At 40.9% G+C, this 18,275-nt stretch overlaps 1 protein-coding gene across 1 annotated transcript; it reads right to left on the reverse strand.

Moving 5' to 3' along the window:
- Nucleotides 1–581: 581 nt before the first annotated feature.
- LOC145768304 (uncharacterized) lies at nt 582–3,342 on the reverse strand. Its single transcript, XM_082579785.1, has 2 exons — nt 2,604–3,342; nt 582–2,413 (listed from the first exon to the last, which is right to left on the reverse strand). Exons 1-2 carry the CDS (start codon nt 3,340–3,342, stop codon nt 582–584), a joined length of 2,571 nt encoding a protein of 856 aa, XP_082435911.1.
- Between the last annotated feature and the right edge of the window lie 14,933 nt (nt 3,343–18,275).

The following is an 18,275-nucleotide window of genomic DNA, read 5'->3' on the forward strand; positions in this document are numbered from 1 at the left end:
ATTATTAACTGCCGCTTTTAGGGGTGGGAATGTTGGAAACAGCGGTCGCACATGGTATCTTTCTTTGTGTATTTACCGCCACCTAGTGTGTTGATCCTGTATTTGGCAACTCTGTTTCTCGTACATTTTATCTGCCATGAGTTGTAATTGTCTTTTCGATCGTCGGTGTTGGATCGCTCGGATGTGTGGTCTGGTCAATATTTTTTTGTAAATTGTTTGGTGCGGAGTCACTTAAAGTAAATCCCTGATCTCAATGGTACGGTTGTAGATTCTCGGCTGGTACAGTGTTAGGAATTCGGTAGTACTAATTGCTGTGCCCCTGTAGATTCTCTAGTAGTCAGGTAGCTTTATTTTGGGTTTCTCTCGCATCGGACGATCAGCAAGACCCACCACACTAAGAAGAAATATTTGGTAGGTACAGAATATTTCTTACAATATGTAGTTGATAAATACATACGGTTCCAGCCAGACTGTATCTATTTAATTTGTAAACAGCGAGCATAAGCATCATACATCACACAAGTCATAAACAATTAAACATTAATAAAAAAGGTGAACACATTTTCTATGAGTGACGTCCCTTAACGTCCATCTGGGGGGCCCGAACCAACTGGAGCGAGCACAGCAGTGCGTGCCCGCGCGCCCTCTACCGGAGCAACGCAAGAAATATCACGAAGCACGGTTTCAACGTGCGACTTCTTTGTGTTAGTGTCCCATGCTACCACAGCCACCCTCACCCTTCTCACAAACTCTTTACCCTTTCGATGCTGCGGTAAAATTTCAACTACTCTGCCGACTCGGTAGTCCCCTCGTTTAGGCCGATCGTTCATATCCCATACCAGGACCAAGTCTCCGGGTTCTAAATTGCGACAGATGTCTCTCCATTTTCCCCGACCCTGCAGCTGAGGTAGGTAGAAATCTTCCCAGTGACTCCAAAACTTATCAGAGAGCCCTTGTAAAAACCGGTAATCACGCCTCAGAAGGTCCCTGGGTTGAGGATCCCCCAAGGGCACATAACGGCCGAAGGCGGGTGTAAGCAATGACGCAGGTGTTATCACCGCAAAATCGTCAGGGTCATCACTTAACGATACTAATGGTCTTTCGTTGACAATCCTAACGGCGCTCGAGGAAAACGTCAGCAATTCAACATAGCTTGGCTTACGTGCCAATTCGTGCACAGTTCTTGTGAAAATTAGCTTAAACTGCTTGACCATGGATTCCCAAGTGCCACCTTGCGATGGGGCATATGGCGGGATCCTTTCAAACTTAACACCTCTTTCACGTAGAGAGTTCGACCACTCGCAAGACTCAAGCAACTCTGGCAGAAGGTTCGCTGCCCCTTGAAACGTAGACCCGTTATCAGAGAACAATTTCGTCACGGAGCCTCTTACGTCAGTGAACCTGCTAAATGCCAATATAAACTCATTCAATGACAGCGAAGTGACAAGTTCGACATGTATTGCCCTTGAAGCCATGCAAGTAAACAACAATCCCCACGCCTTACGTGTACTTCTCCCTTGAACGAATTCAATTGGCCCCAAGTAGTCCATGCCACAGATGTCAAAGGCTTTATCACATGTAGCAGTACGAGCTACTGGGAGATCTGACATGAGCTGCCTTATGGGCTTCGCTTTCTCCAACGCACACCTCGCACATTCTTTTAAGTATTTTTTGACCGCACATGCACCTTTGATGATCCAAAACCTCTGCCTTGTACAAAGCAGCGAATGTTGTACACCAACATGACCATTTCGGCTGTGATACCATAACACAACCAGCCGCGTGAGCGCATGCTTTGTTGGCAAGATAATCGGATGTTTTCTATCTTCAGACAAAACCGGTGCATTACTCAATCTTCCTTCAATTCTTAACAGACCCTTTTCATCTACGCATGGTCTAAACCTACGTAATGATCTCAAATCACCCAACCATTGTTTATTACGTACGCTACTCCTTTTGCTTAGCTTTTTGATCGCCTCATCCAAGGCTTCTGGCGATTCCTCAGTCATCAATTCCACAGCAGACCCATACACTTTATTTTGAACAAATTTAACAACTAATTCCAATGACCAGTTAAGATAATCGACATCTAACTTCGGCTTACGAAACTCGCGTCCTTTGATTTTGCAGAACAGAAACTGAACAAACGCTGCCCTATAGGCCACACGCTTCTGCAAAACATACAACGACGGTGCAGAGGCAATGAGTTGTTCTAGACTGTCATCATCGTCACCAGGGCACATCTCAACCTTTGTGCAATTAGTCTTATGACAGGATACACTACCCACACCATCATCAACAAGAGGGATTTCGCAGCTTTGTGATAAAAACCTAGGTCCGTGAAACCACAAACTTCTCGATGTCTCCTTCTTAACTCCATCTGGTCTTGAAGCGACATCTGCCGGGTTTAAATCTGTGGGACAATACCTCCAATCTGAAGACTCCGAAAACAATAATATTTTGTCAACACGACGTGCTACAAATTTGTCCAATCTCAAATCGTCATTTTTTAACCAATGCAAAACGGTTTTCGAGTCAGACCACAAAAAGGGCTTACAGTTATCTAGTTTTAACGACTCCTTAGCCTGTCGGAGTAACTCTACAGTCTACACCCATCACAGCAGCAACCAATTCCTTTCGCGAAATTCCCCAAGAGCGCTGATGCCTTAAAGCCACTTTACTCTTGCCGAAGACAATCGACACTGATATAGATTCATTTACTATCCGACGTAAATAAACAACACTACCAAAGACACGCTCTGATGCATCCGAAAAACAATGCAGTTGGAAAACCACTTTATCATTGGGCTCCACTGGGATAAAATTCGCAAAGTAATACCGAAGCAATGACATGTCCAACAGTGACTTTATCAATTGAAACCATGTTTCCCAATCTTTTACAACATTGTCTGGAACCGGGGTGTCCCAGTCAAAGTTATCAATTGCTAATTGCTGCAAGATCAATCTAGCCTTCACGAAGAAGCAACAAAATATCCCAAGAGGGTCAAACGACTTGCCTAATTGGCTTAACATGCTTCTTCGCGTGTATTTGTTCAAAGGTTGCAGTTCTGACTTGAGTTTTAAGCAATCAGAGCTTGTCTCCCAGATGCAACCAAAAGCCTTCATGCCAGGCATGTCATCCTGACATTCATCATCCAAGTCTAGGTCTCGGAAACCAGACGCTAATGAGTTTACATTCAAATGTGACAACGCTGGAAGTGCCTCACCATTAGCACTCCACTTAACCAAATGAAACCCACGACTTTTAAACAAAGAAATCGACTCGTTTACAACCGACTCTGCATCACACAAGCTATCCACCGCAAATATTAAGTCATCCATATATATAGATATTTTCTCGTTGGCCATAACTTCGTGAACACCGGTAAATACCGTATAGACCGGGAGCCCGCGACGTCCACCCTAGGTGAAAAAGTTACCAATTTCTATTCATACAGCGATGTACGGTGGTATGTGGGTACTCATAATCTAGAAGTCTGCCGGGCCGCCGGTGGTGGGTATGGGAATGGGGGGCATTTTTCATGGCCCAAAAAATGCGCTAGGTCAGCTGAAATAGTTACCGCTTGAAACTTAGTTGGTTGTAAAGTAAATTGTTTCTAGATGATTGTCTGGTATGTGACAGACATTTTTTGTGGTGGGGGGGCTCTGACAGACAAGTTTTATACCCCCCAAAATTTGCGCTAGGTCAGCTGAAAAAGTTACCGGATAAAACCAACTGATTATTAATCTGTGAGTGTTAAGCTTCACAAAAATATATGTGACAGACAAATTTGGTGGTGGGTGTCCCCTGACAGACGACCTAAAGTAGGTGACCCCCCTAACTGAGCTAGGTCAGCTGAAATAGTTACCGGATAAAATCAATTGAAAATTAATGTGTGAGTGTTAAGCTTCACAAAAATATATGTGACAGACAAATTTGGTGGTGGGTGTCCCCTGACAGACGACCTAAAGTAGGTGACCCCCCTAACTTGAGCTAGGTCAGCTGAAATAGTTACCGGATAAAACCAATTGAAAATTAATGTGTGAGTGTTAAGCTTCACAAAAATATATGTGACAGACAAATTTGGTGGTGGGTGTTCCCTGACAGACGACCTGAAATAGGCCTAGGTAACCTCCAGGTTTGCACTAAGTCAATTGATAGGAGGGATTTGTTAGCTGTGCTTTTGAAGTACGGTATACTAAGTAACAGAACGTGATTTATCTACTATTCTACTTCATTTGTCTACACAAATAAAAATAGTTTCAGTGCAAGGAACTATATCAAGTGTTTTTGCATGTGCTTAGCTCACTACAATCTCAGCCAGTAAATCAACTGTTTTCTACATTGGTTTAACGTCTCCAGACGTTGAATCAATTTAAAAAATGGTTGATTTGCTGTCTGAGATCCGGTTGTCTTACTTTTAAATCTTGTAAGAAATCCGGCTGTCTTACTTTTAGCGAGTTTGGTGATTGAAATTTTACAGTCCTAGTGCAAGCTGTTAAATTAGTTTGAAAAGGATTATTTGCTTTTGTGTTACAGTGGGCAACGACACATTACTAACAATTCACTCCTTAAAGCACTTGATCATCTGACTATAGCATTATACCCTAACCATTTAGCTATGTGATACACTTTTAACATGAATGAACACTTTTTTCGAAACTCCCTACTTTAAGCTACTATATGACATCACAAAAATAAATAATTAAGTATTCTACGTTTTTTATTCCTCCAAACCGTTATTCTATGAACAAGGCTTTTCAAACAGGCAGCCAGTGACAATTCAGTTTAAGCTACGCAACAAATTGGCGATCTAACGAGTATGGATAAATATTAGTAGGCTAAGTTGAAGAATATGATATAAAAACAGTGTAAAAAGCAACCTTTCGAAAAAACATTGACAGCAAATCAATCATTTTTTACATTAATTCAACGTCTGCAGACGTTGAATCAATGAAAAAAAAACGGTCATGGAAAAACATTGCAAGCATTCGACTACAATTATTATCATCCGATTGCTTTTCTGTCACCACACGTAAAATCATCCAGACAAGTTCCTCTGCATTACCCATGGGTGTCTTTCATCAGTCATGTCACAAAACGTTTACCTGTACAGCAGTTAAAAGAACATTTCAACCTAAGGCAGTTGCTTTATCTTCTGCTAAAGTCGAGATGCAGAAGCTCGCTCCCTAACAAGATGCAGAAGCTCGCTCCCTAACAAGATGCAGAAGCTCGCTCCCTTAGTCGGACAAAATAGGTTTATTGAAATGATCCTGCATATTTTGCTGTCCCAAGCAAAAGAAACACAAAAATAAAGAAGAAAATACCGTTAAGGTCTCAACGATGGATGGATGCGAATCATTAAGTCAAGAGCAGTGTTTTCTAAAAACGAAACGATTAAATCACTAATTCGTAGTGGTGTGGACTTAATTGCCAAAGAAGCAGAGTATCACAAGTCTTGCCGGGTTCATTTTGATAGAGAGACTAAAAGCAATCCCCAAACCACCACAAACTGGAATATTTCATTTTGCCAAACTCACAACCTTCCTTTCCTAATAATATGCGAATTTGTTGAGGAAGAGATGCAAAAACAAAGGCCAATGCTATTGTCAATATTATTTAATCTATATCGACTCTATATATATATTAATCTATATAGACTCATCATAGCACATGACTAGGGAACAGTGTTCCGAAAGCTAGCGCAACTTACTATTGCCACAACAAACTCGCAGCATCAGGCTAAGACAGATCGTTTAAATCTACCTTGTGAAGTAAGCAACGATCATGCTGCTAAAAGCGAAACTCAATCAATTGCAATATTATTTAATCTTTACAAAGATGAGTATTTGGTAAATGGAGGAAATGATGTTGAGCTATGGTCTAACACCACGCAGAACCTTGTGAGGAAAATTTCTCATAAGTTTGGTAAAGCACTAACAATAAGTAGGCAATTTTATTTACACCTCACTTCTCTCCGCCCAAGAAGAAAAATATGCTCTGATAGGTGATTATAGTGCCAATCAAGATGATCAGATTCGTGCAGTGGCACTTCTCTTACGAGGTGAAATATTGACTTACTTACGAGCTTACGAGCTACTCAAAACCAAAACCCCAAATCCAACAATCGTAGAGAGCTTGAAGGATATGGCCCCAAAACTTCCTGAATGATTGCAACTCTTCTATAGCCTACCACACAATTATGTGGGTTGAAATCCAAATTCAGTGATTCTCACACAGACACAATGGAAAGAAAAGTTGAATCAATGTAGTCAGATGCTGTGTATAACGTCAGTCGAGGTCATGTAAAGCCATGGAAGCACACAATACTTGGTTTAGAAGCAATGACAGGTTCCAAGTTAACTTTGCAGATACCTAACAGGGAAGGCCACACAAATAACTACAATGATGTGAAAAGTTTAGAGCCGGAATTTGCATACTTCGCTTTAGCACAGGAAGAAAGTAAAAATCACGTTCCGTGGGAGAAGCATCTGATTATATTCAGGAAATAATGGAGAAAGAGTCCATCTTGACATGCAAAATGAAGCCGCTAGATATGTATTGGTTCAGCAAAAGTAGAGATGTTGCAACTCCACTCTATGCTGGTTTCATGAGCAATAATAGAGTGGATTGTCTACCGCTACAGCGAATATGTTACATGGACCCAATAACAAGATTACCAACCAACAATAACGTTGTTAAAGAAAGACTGGTTACTGGTTAGAACCATAAAGGTTGCAACTGAAACTCACCAACAATACGCGTGGTGACGCATGACGTAGCTCTTGCACAATGCACACCCTTGGTTACACAAAAAGCCTATACTCCATTCAAGCCATTGAAACCCCTCCTCTTTTTGACAATCTCCTCATTATGTTTGGGAATTTCCACATGGATCTTGCATTTTTCGGAGCAGAAGGAATCTTCATAAATGATTGCGGGATAGAGTCCATATTGTTGGAGTCAAAGATCCTTGCCGAGGGATCATTACAAGGGTTCATTACAGAAAATTTTACAACAGGTGTAGGCTACTGTACTCGTGTGCACGAAATTACAGCCAACGTCATGGAAAAGAAAGCTATACGATCGATTCTTAACAACTTTAGATGCAGATGAAATTGACAACTTCCAGCAAGTCATGTCCACTATTCTAAGTGACCCTGATAAAGTAGAAGTATGCTTGGCCAATCCAGTCGTCACCGAACATCGGGAAAAGTATAAAGAATGCTTTTATAGGTCTATGAATGAAGTGTTTAGTGAAACCTATCAGTTCTGGACACTATAGGTTCTACGTGATTGGTCCTACGTGTTCTTAATAAACCGACTCTATCGAGAAGTGCAGAGATGCGTCAGGATGAACGACGCAAGTGGTTACATGGTTATATATTTCGCTCTGAATTGTCTAAATTATGCAAGATGGGGATCGTTGTACTACAACAAACTAAAAAACGCGGATCCGAAACTGAGAGCTATACTGGATAATGGTGCTTTCTCAGTTAGGCGTACCAAAAAGGATTACTCTAGGACGGCAGTCCATCTGTCTTTAGAGCAAACTGCGAATAGGGACGCTGCGTCGCAGGTAAAAGGAATACTTGGCTTTCGGAACTCAAAAAGTGCCATAAAAAGATGTTGTGTCACAGTTACACAGAGACCTGCTTCTGTAACAGAGTTAAGATATCTTGCAGGCTTAGAACAAGTCGAAGATGCCGGCATGCCGCGAAACAATTACGCAATCACAGAATTGTTAAAGAAAACGAGCAAATGTCACTACTATAGCTGGTCAAAAACAAATGAAGTTATCATTCCAGGCTGGTTTGAAGGCGCAGCTATACCATCTGAGCTATTTAGTAAATCGGAGAAAAGAAGTGATGAGGATGACATTGAGAGTTGTGATGAACAGTGGAGCGGAGATTCCGACTCGGAAGATGAATCTGGCTTGGAATTATTTTTTTAGTCAATGACTCACCACCATTGCCAAACATTTTTTCTTATATAGACTAGACTGTTCAGTGTTGACGAAAAATTCAGACAAAAACTTTTCAAGTATTAATAGGCTATCCTTAACAGTGATTGTTATTATAGATCTAACTAACCCTAACCCAAGTTGGGTGATTGCTCAATTTGCATCATTTTTATTCCAGTATTCCATTAGTAGTTAAATGGCCTGTTATACGTAATACTAATACTTATTTTCTGTTGTGCACACATAAAACAAAACACTTCTTCAAGTTTTTTTTTTAGCGGGAACTCCTGTCATTGATTTAGTGCAAAAAGGGAAGGGGTTAGGCTACCTAGACCTATTTCAGGTCGTCTGTCAGGGGACATCCACCACCAAATTTGTCTGTCACATACATTTTTGTGAAGCTTAACACTCACACATCAATTTTCAATTGGTTTTATCCGGTAACTATTTCAGCTGACCAGCTTGCACTAGGACTGTAAAATTCCAATCACCAAACTCGCTAAAAGTAAGACAGCCGGATTTCTTACAAGGTTTAAAAGTAAGACAACCGGATCTCAGACAGCAAATCAACCATTTTTTAAATTGATTCAACGTCTGAAGACGTTAAACCAATGTAGAAAACAGTTGATTTACTGGCTGAGATTGTAGTGAGCCAAGCACATGCAAAAACACTTGATATAGTTCCTTGCACTGAAACTATTTTTATTTGTGTAGACAAATGAAGTAGAATAGTAGATAAATCACGTTCTGTTACTTAGTATACCGTACTTCAAAAGCACAGCTAACAAATCCCTCCTATCAATTGACTTAGTGCAAACCTGGAGGTTACCTAGGCCTATTTCAGGTCGTCTGTCAGGGAACACCCACCACCAAATTTGTCTGTCACATATATTTTTGTGAAGCTTAACACTCACACATTAATTTTCAATTGGTTTTATCCGGTAACTATTTCAGCTGACCTAGCTCAAGTTAGGGGGGTCACCTACTTTAGGTCGTCTGTCAGGGGACACCCACCACCAAATTTGTCTGTCACATATATTTTTGTGAAGCTTAACACTCACACATTAATTTTCAATTGGTTTTATCCGGTAACTATTTCAGCTGACCTAGCTCAAGTTAGGGGGGTCACCTACTTTAGGTCGTCTGTCAGGGGACATCTACCACCAAATTTGTCTGTCACATATATTTTTGTGAAGCTTAACACTCACACATTAATTTTCAATTGATTTTATCCGGTAACTATTTTAGCTGACCTAGCTCAGTTAGGGGGGTCACCTACTTTAGGTCGTCTGTCAGGGGACACCCACCACCAAATTTGTCTGTCACATATATTTTTGTAAAGCTTAACACTCACAGATTAATAATCAGTTGGTTTTATCCGGTAACTTTTTCAGCTGACCTAGCGCAAATTTTGGGGGGTATAAAACTTGTCTGTCAGAGCCCCCCCACCACAAAAAATGTCTGTCACATACCAGACAATCATCTAGAAACAATTTACTTTACAACCAACTAAGTTTCAAGCGGTAACTATTTCAGCTGACCTAGCGCATTTTTTGGGCCATGAAAAATGCCCCCCATTCCCATACCCACCACCGGCGGCCCGGCAGACTTCCAGATTATGAGTACCCACATACCACCGTACATCGCTGTATGAATAGAAATTGGTAACTTTTTCACCTAGGGTGGACGTCGCGGGCTCCCGGTCTAGTACTCAAGCCTTTCTGCAATTTCACATAACAATGTCATAAAAACACCACAGTAATGCAACAGTGGTGACCCTCCATGCAAACACAGACAAGGTAAGAACTGTAAACTAGAAAGTAATTGTCATTAACAACCTTGAGAAATGATACACATTGAATAAAAACACAATTAGCAATTTGTACAGTATCGCAGCAAACAAACTTGAACATAAGTGAGAAAGAAGAGGTAACACTCTTTGTAAAAAAGTCTTGATTGTGCAAGTGAGGTCATCTGGCATGTCAACTGCAGCAATCGAACATTTAAATCCATGATAAAACAACTTGTGTGAAAAATTGTCTGTAATAACTAATTCCAATATGGAAGAAACATCAGTTTTATAGCGAGCAACAATCTAAAATAAAGTTGCATTAAAGTTAATGCTGGCTGACAGACGGGTGCAACCTAGTTCGTACCCTGAACAGTTCATACCCTCAGTTATCTTTTTTTACCACAAACTCCAACTATAGTATTGCATTTAACGCAGGCGCGGATTTATGGGGGGGCCCAGGGGGCCCGGGCCCCCCCCCGAAATTTTGTGAGAAATTGTAGAAATTGTATGTTTCCGCATCAAATGGTTTGATATGCTTCTAATCAGCTGATATTAGTCTCTCGGCATCACAATTGATGAAAATGGTTGTTTTAATGTCTATTTTATAGCATATCGTATATGTCGTAGTATCATTGTTCATATCTGTTTAGCTTTTTCTTTCTTTTTAATTGAATTTCAAATTTTCTGGCCCCCCCCGAAAAAAACTCTTAGATTCGCGCCTGATTTAACGTATATGCCAATCAATGTGCATACTAGGATGTTTAAAAAAATATTATTTTGGATATATTGCATACCCTCTCATTTTGTGAAGCTTAGTGAGAAAATAAGTTTCCCAAACTTTTAGCTTGATTGGATATCATTAACAGACCTCTCAAAGGACAATGATATTGCACAGAATAATCCAATTTGCTTATGCATTGGCGTTAGCCCCACATGCTTATTATTGCATACAAATATGACCATGGTCATTCCATGTCAAGTGATCCAGAAAAATGGGATTTTTTAACACACCCTCTCAGATTTTAATGAAAATTCACACACTGATAAAACTTTTCTTCCTGATTTCAAAAGTCGGCAGCAGTGGCCGAGTGGTTAGCGCGTTGGGCTCGCAGTCGAGAGCCTGCATGTTCGACTCCAGCCACCCGCACTTGCTGTTGTTTCTCTGGAAAAGAAACTTTACGATAATTGCCTCTACCCAGTGATCGATTTCGAGTAATGGGTAGTACCAAATTTAAGTCATAAGTAGAGTAGACAACCGGAAACAGACATTGCCGTCGGCTGCAGCGTGGGTCAGGTGTACGTCGGAAGGCGTACATCGATGCATAGCGCTCAAGTCCGCTTTTCCGCAATGCAGGATAAAGATAATAAAACAAACAAACAAACTATTTTTTTTTGAATCGGTCAACTAAAACAAAAGTTACCACCACTTAAAGTTGACTGCTTTTTGTGATCGCTGAAGCGTAAAATCCATTTCGCTTTCACAAGTTTAACTATATAGGAAGATATTTCTCAGCTTCAATCAATCAATCAATCAATGTTTTATTTGTCAGTAACGGGAACATAGGTACATGTTTGAAATATGCAATATACACATGTTACAGACGGTTGTTCGCCTGGTCAAACGTCATGTAGAAACCGTTCGGGTCTACTGAATATTACGTCATGGAAATTCCTAAAACATGAGCCAAAATTGCACCATCGTCCGTAAGACTCGTGTCAGACCGGTTTAAACCTGTTTCAGTTTGAGACCTGTTTGGACATGAAATATTGCGTCACGAACTGCTCTCGTGCCTTTGAGTTATCACAAATTTTTCTGATTCATTCTCGAAGTTGTTTGTTGGAAGTCGGTCGCACATTTAACTGGTTTATTTGGTGCTTGCTAGCTGGACAAATTCTCCGTCTTTTATCCAAGTAATCTGTATCGTAGTGACAGTTTTAGAGGTGCAAGGAGTTGCAACCCCATTTCGATAGCCGCGGGCTAATTTTACAGAAATACACTGTTTGAAAAGAAGTTCAAGTGTGTGTTTCTTCGGTCATTATATACAGACGAACGGATTCGGGAACTTTATGTTAAGATTTTCCCACGAAGAGATTATGGTTTACCGCTGTGACCACAAACAATAAAAGACGAGTTCTTGTCAGTTGGTAGGTCAAGAAGAAATTAAAGAAATAAAAAATAAAAGACGAGTTCTTGTCAGTTGGTAGGTCAAGAAGAAATTAAAACAAGAAAAAATAAAAGATGAGTTCTTGTCAGTTGGTAGGTCAAGAAGAAATTAAAGCAAGAAAAATAAAAAACGATTTGTTAGCTGGTAGGCCAAGAAGCACTTGAAGGCATAAAAATAAACGACGTGTTTGTTGTCAGCTAGTGCAGAAGAACTACTTAAAAGTACAAGAAATAATAAAAGAAGATTTGTTGGTTGGTAGTCTACACTCTTACAGAAGCAAAGAAAAGTAAAGACAATTCTTCTCAGTTTGGTACAGAAGAAAAATAACTTTGACATTCATTGCCAAGAAAGAAGATTAAAGACAATCCATCTGTGCTTGTAGATTCAAGTGGAAGAATCCAAGCAAGTTTTGTGGACTTTAGGACTTCATACTCGTACAGCTACGGTATCGTGCATTTAAATTCTTTTTTGTAATTTTACGGTCTTTGCAGTTAAGTTTTTTATAACTACTTTAGCCTAATAATTTTGTGTGTTTGTGTAACTTAATTTTTTTAATTGTTAATTTAGCCCCAAAATTTAATATGTCTACACTCGGTGGCGACAAGGACTCGACCGCCGTAGACTCGACTGAGTTTAAGCCTGATGATGTTCTTTGCGGTCGGGCAGGCCATTCTGGGGAGGGACCCATTAACGATGAGGCTAAGTCAGTTCGAGAGGCCCGGCATCTTAGACGGGATATTTTGACTCAAATTGGGGAACTTTCTGTAGCCCTAGGTTCTTTGAGTGATAAGCAGGAACTGTTAATTTTTAGATCTAAGTTATCTACTTTAGAAGAGGAATTACGGCATTTCCATGCTCTTTTGACTAAAATCTTTAACTCTGCAATCTTGGCAGAATTTCGTGATAGGGTAGATCCCGAATTTAACTCGTTAAAAAATAACTTTGAACAAAAAGAAAGTGAGTTCTCAGATATGTTGGATGCTGACATACATCCTGAGGATAGCGCCTCAAATGTAAGCACTAGGATGTCTATGACTGCGTCTCGGATAGTGGCACAAATTAACCTGCAGCTAAGACGAGAGGAGCTTCAGATACAAGCTGAGGCCGAAGCGAGAGCTGCTGAGGCTGCCGCGAGAGCTGAGCCCATTCGAGCTGAGGCTGCCGCGAGAGCTGAGGCCGAAGCGAGAGCAGCTGAGGCCGCCGCGAGAGCCGAAGCGAGAGCTGCTGAGTTCGCACTCAAAGACGCTCAGTTGAGGGCTGAACAACGTAAAGAGGTAGTTTTAGCTGAATATCGATCAGAGTTGGGCTCTCGGCGTAGCTCTAAGAAGGGCTCTTCTAGGCATTCCAGAAATGAACATCAATCGCAGTTTAATTTACATAACCTTTTCCAAACGCCCGTTCAACCTGTGAGTGGACCAGGGCAATCCACACGTTTTCCAGCTGTTTCAGGAGGTCTCGGGACCGCGGCTAAGGGTCTTCCGAATGCTGTAGAGCCAAGGTCTGCGAATTACAACCGAACTCCTCCCCCAGAGCGTACAGGTCACGGGGCCGCCATTAGTAGTAATGCTTTGCCCCCTTCACAGTTTTCTGCGCCGCTAGGTTTTGATCGCCCAGCTACACGTAATTTGGGTGGTTGTGAGAGGCGTATCGCGTCTCCTGATTTTAACGTGTGTGAGGATCGTGATCGGGCTGTGCACGTGACTGAGCCCACTCAGCCCCTTAAGAGATATAGCTTGTCTTCTCCCGCGAAATCGAGTTCTCAACAGCAGGATTGCTTTTTTGAATACCAAAATAGTAGGACGTTTTTCGATAAGGCGGCCTTGATTGGTTACGATGGTAATAATATGCCATTTATCTTCTTTAAAAATCGTGTTACGGCCTTAATGGCAGCTTCGCCCTTTAAGGGGACTCGTTTGACTTTGTTACAAGCAGCTTGTGTTAGGACAGCTGCGCAAACGATTGCTAATTTGGTTTCTGACACCCCTGGCTTGTCAGAGGAAGACAGGATAGAAATGTCGTTAGCTCGCTTGTCCCAGCGTTTTGGGGTTCGTGGAGGTCTTTTTGCAGAACCGGAAATTAGAAAGTATCGCTATGGTAGCAAATTGACTTCGACCTCTTCCAGTGATCTGAAAGAGTTTAAAGATGAATTATCGCAGTGTCTGCTTTACGCGCAAGCTTATGGTCAGCGTGGTAAATTAGAAGGACGTTTTGTTTTAGATTTGGCTAAGCGACTCCCGTTTGACGCTAAGCAGCGTTATCTTGACTTTTTAGGTGATCAGTATGGTAGCACTGAGGAACCTACTTTTCAGAGTTTGTTTGAATTTGTAGTTCGAGAAGAAACGCGTAAGTCGACTGATTTTAGCATTATGCTAATGGGCGATTCTGGGGAGTCGCAGCATTTTAAAAAGTTTGGCAAAGGAAAATTGCCTTCATGTCCGGTTAGGCAGACGTCTGTAAAACCCCATGATAATGTCATGTCAGGAAGTTCGCAGTACTCGACTGCTGTTGGCGCACCGCGCGGTGGTGAGGCTAGACGAAAAGACCTGCCGGCATGTATTTGTTGTTCGTCACGTGGTCAAGTTGAATATCATTTTTTGTCTAATTGTAAAGAATTTTTGCGCTTGACACCTAAAAACCGGAGAGATGTCATTGTGAAAGCTGGCAAATGCTTGAATTGTTTGCGCCAGCATATGGTTAGGGATTGCGTTCATGCAAATAACTGTCGTAAGTGTGGGCCTAACAACGATAGGAAACACTATTTTCTTTTGCATGATTTTTATGTGACGTCACGTGATTCTCTGGATTCGGTTGGGAAAGATGATGCTCGTGCTAGAGTTCCTGTGCGTAATGTTAAGATTGGAAATGTTAAAGCAGCCTTTAACCGCGTTACTGCTGCTCGTGTTTTGAATCCAATGACTGGCAAATCGAAGTTGGTGTATTGTCAGCATGATCCTGGTTCGCAGTTGACGTTTGTTTCGAGTGATTTGGTGTGTGAACTTGATCTTAAACCGTACGATAAAGCGTCGTTTAACCTGTTAAGTGCGTATGACGACAATTGTCGTCCGAGACAGTCGCTCTTGCTGTACGTAAGACGACAATTGTCGTTTTCGTGATCGCAGCTATTCATGGCACTTTTAATTTCGCTTTTCTGTATTCCCTTTGTCTGGAAGGCGCAATTATGACGTGTGAAGAAACATAGATGCGTTGTTTACACTACAATAACGATTGCAGCTTGACAGATATCATTAATCCCTAAATCACTCTATTACAATATTAGTTAGCTTCTGCACTCACCTACAATATAACCACAATTGCAAGAATAAAAATATTTCATCCTAAACGTTTTCTTCTAAAATGGCTTCTTTCGGGTGTATAAAATTCGTACCACATCATGCATGTTCAATCAGTGTGGTCATTTTCATGTAATGTTGCAAGCACTTTCAGAAATATTTTGTAGTGTTCGAAAACATGTTTTGTAACATATAGTCAACAAAACAATAGGGTTTGTGTTGCTGCTAATGTTAGGACAAGCGTCAGAAAATGATAACGTTTGAATATTTCCAAACTAAACTTACGTGTGCTTTGTTTAGTGTCCTATAAATGCTTAGAAATTGTTCTGTTCTGTGAACTGATGTATTTTTTTCTTCATAATAAACAACTAGTTGAATAATTTCACAATGGTGAAAGGTATAATCACTTGAGAGAAATGTGATTACATCAGAAAACAATAGTCCAGCCGGAGACTTCTCCGCAATAGTCGATGAAAAAATAAACCAATATACACAAAAGGAAATTGAACAAAAGCGTATTGTGCTACGTCATGGGGGTTCCCCAATATCTTAGCGAGCAATAATGTGACGAAAAATACTGCGAGTGATCAAATTAAATACGCACAGTAAGGAGAGTTTCGAAAAATTAATTACGCACTTAACGGGTTAAAATGGATACCCTGGCTGGTCAGAAAGCTACTTGTGCTGACCTTGTCAAACTCAACATCCAGTCGTTAGAGACAGATGAACTGTTTTGTGATATAACCTCGGTGGTTAACCCAGCTTGGGCTGATGATGTTAAAACTTTACCGCATAAACAAGATTTAAATGGTTTCCGTCATTTTCATGACGTGAATATGTTTCATTTGAATGATTGTAGTACTGTAGATGTACTGATTGGCAACGACAACGCTTATTTGATGTGTGCAAAAAAAGAGCGTGTTGGTGAAAATCGTAGTGAACCACATGCTTTGCTCACTCCTCTCGGCTGGTTGGCTTGTGGTGGTAAGTCACCCTTAGATGAAAGCGTTGCTAAAGTGTGCAGAGTGCAGACGTCTTCAGAGTCGGATGTCATCTCTGGCTTTCAGCGTAAAATTCAGTCTCGTGATATGGAAATAGCAGACCTGAATAAAGTCATTCAGGATTTGACGTTGCAAAATGAAACCTGTGAATTGTCTCGCAATGATAAGTTGGCTAGAGAACTTGTTGAACCGAATATTGAGTTGAAAGATGGTCGATTTGAGATACCTGTTCCGTTGAAGGAAGATACTGATCTACCTAACAATTTTGTGTTGGCGTCAGATAGAGCTGCTGCTTTAAGAAAGAAAGCTTTAAAACAACCTGAACTTCGTGATTTCCTTACTGACACCATGAAAGATCTTAAATCAATTGGCTATATTGAGCGTACTGGTGAAGCAGGAAATGTCAAGGGATTTGAATGGTATTTACCATACTTTGTTACGTCACAATTAAAAAGCGCATTGTTTACGATGGCAAGTCTGAATTTCGAGGAACTTGTGTTAATGATGTAATGTTTTCGGGTCCTGACTTGTTAAACCCTCTGGTAGATGTCTTGGCTAGATTTCGGCTTGGTAGATTTGGTCTCATGGCTGATGTGACTAAATGCTTCTTTCAAATAAAGTTACCTGAGTCGCAAAGGGATTTGTTTCGTATATTGTGGTTTGAAGATGATGACCTTGAAAATGGTAGGATGGTACCATTTCGTTTTTGTGTACACCCTTGGGGAATAAAGAGTAGCCCGTATATCGCTTGCTTGGCTATAAAGAAAATGATCGAGCAGAATCCCAGCAGTGTTGGTGAATTGACTCTCTGCAATATTGCAAATAATATGTACATGGATGATTTTATATTTTCGGCTGATAGCTTAGAGGAAGCTCAACAAATCACTCATGAATCAATTGCTTTGTTTGATAGCCATGGGTTTAAACTTGGTAAGTGGAGTGCTAACAAGGAGGCTATGATTGTCTTGTCAAATTTGGATAATGAGATGCTTTCACCTTTGATTCGTGACATTGACTTTCAGACTGAAAATATGACTTTGCCATCAGCGAAGACATTGGGTTGTGTGTGGCAAACCGAGTCTGACGAGATGCGTATCGCATGTTCCTTAAAGCCCTTAGCTAAACACACGCGCCGAAGTATGCTCAGTCAGCTTGGACAAAATTTTGACCCGCTAGGCTTTGGAGCGCCATTTTTTCTAAAAGCACGCCTTATACTTCAGCAATTGGCGATAGACAAGTTTGATTGGGACACCGAGGTCCCTGATAGCTTTGTTAAAGAGTGGGAGTCGTGGCTTCGCTCTTTGGACCTGCTTAAGGATTTTTCGTTACCGAGATGGTATTTTGCAAACTCTGGTGTGTGCAGTCCGGATGATATTGTTTCATATCAATTGCATGGGTTTAGTGATGCTTCGAATCAAGCTTTCTCTTCTGTTGTTTACTTACGTAGACTGGTTAACGGAGGTCCGAGTGTGTCTTTCGTTCTGGGTAAATCTACCATTGTTGTAAAAAATCAGTTTTCTTGGCCGATAGCTAGGAAAGAGCTTGTTGCCGCTTTGAATACAGCAAGACTCGTGAAGCAGGCCTACGAGGCATTGAAGATGCCAGACTGCCTTAAGTATTTTTGGTGTGATTCTCGTACTGTGTTGCAGTGGGTTAAAAACCCTGATTTACGTTTGAATAAGTTTATTACGCGTCGAGTTGAGCATATTTTATTGTTGTCTGGAGCCCAGGATTGGCGTTTTTGCCCTACCGATATGAACCCAGCTGATGTTGGCACAAGGCCAAATCTTATTACAAAGAAAGAATTTCGAGAGTTGTGGTTAAATGGTTCTAGTCTTCTCTACCAGTGTGAGGAAATTCCATCTGTAGAAAATGCCACTCCAGTACCTGTCCATAGCCTATATCTTCGTGACGAAGAGGAGTCGCTTGACGTTGGACAGGGTGGTCTTCACAGATTGATCGAGGCCGCACCTTCTTTGTATGTTATGAAAAAGAGAATCGCTTATTTGGTTGCTTTTGTAGAATTTTTGTGCTGTAAAACGAGAAAGCGTAGCTTTGTGAAG

The sequence above is a fragment of the Aplidium turbinatum genome, chromosome 1 (assembly GCF_918807975.1).
Source record: "Aplidium turbinatum chromosome 1, kaAplTurb1.1, whole genome shotgun sequence".
NCBI classification, from domain to species: Eukaryota; Metazoa; Chordata; class Ascidiacea; order Aplousobranchia; family Polyclinidae; genus Aplidium; species Aplidium turbinatum.

What these genes read in the sequence shown, in the direction of transcription:
- LOC145768304 (XM_082579785.1), bottom strand. Translation starts at nt 3,342, where the DNA reads ATGGATGACTTAATATTTGCGGTGGATAGCTTGTGTGATGCAGAGTCG. An exon ending in TGCTGTGATGGGTGTAGACT is followed by an intron (nt 2,414 to 2,603) that starts GTAGAGTTACTC and finishes ATTGTCCCACAG; the next exon opens with ATTTAAACCCGGCAGATGTC.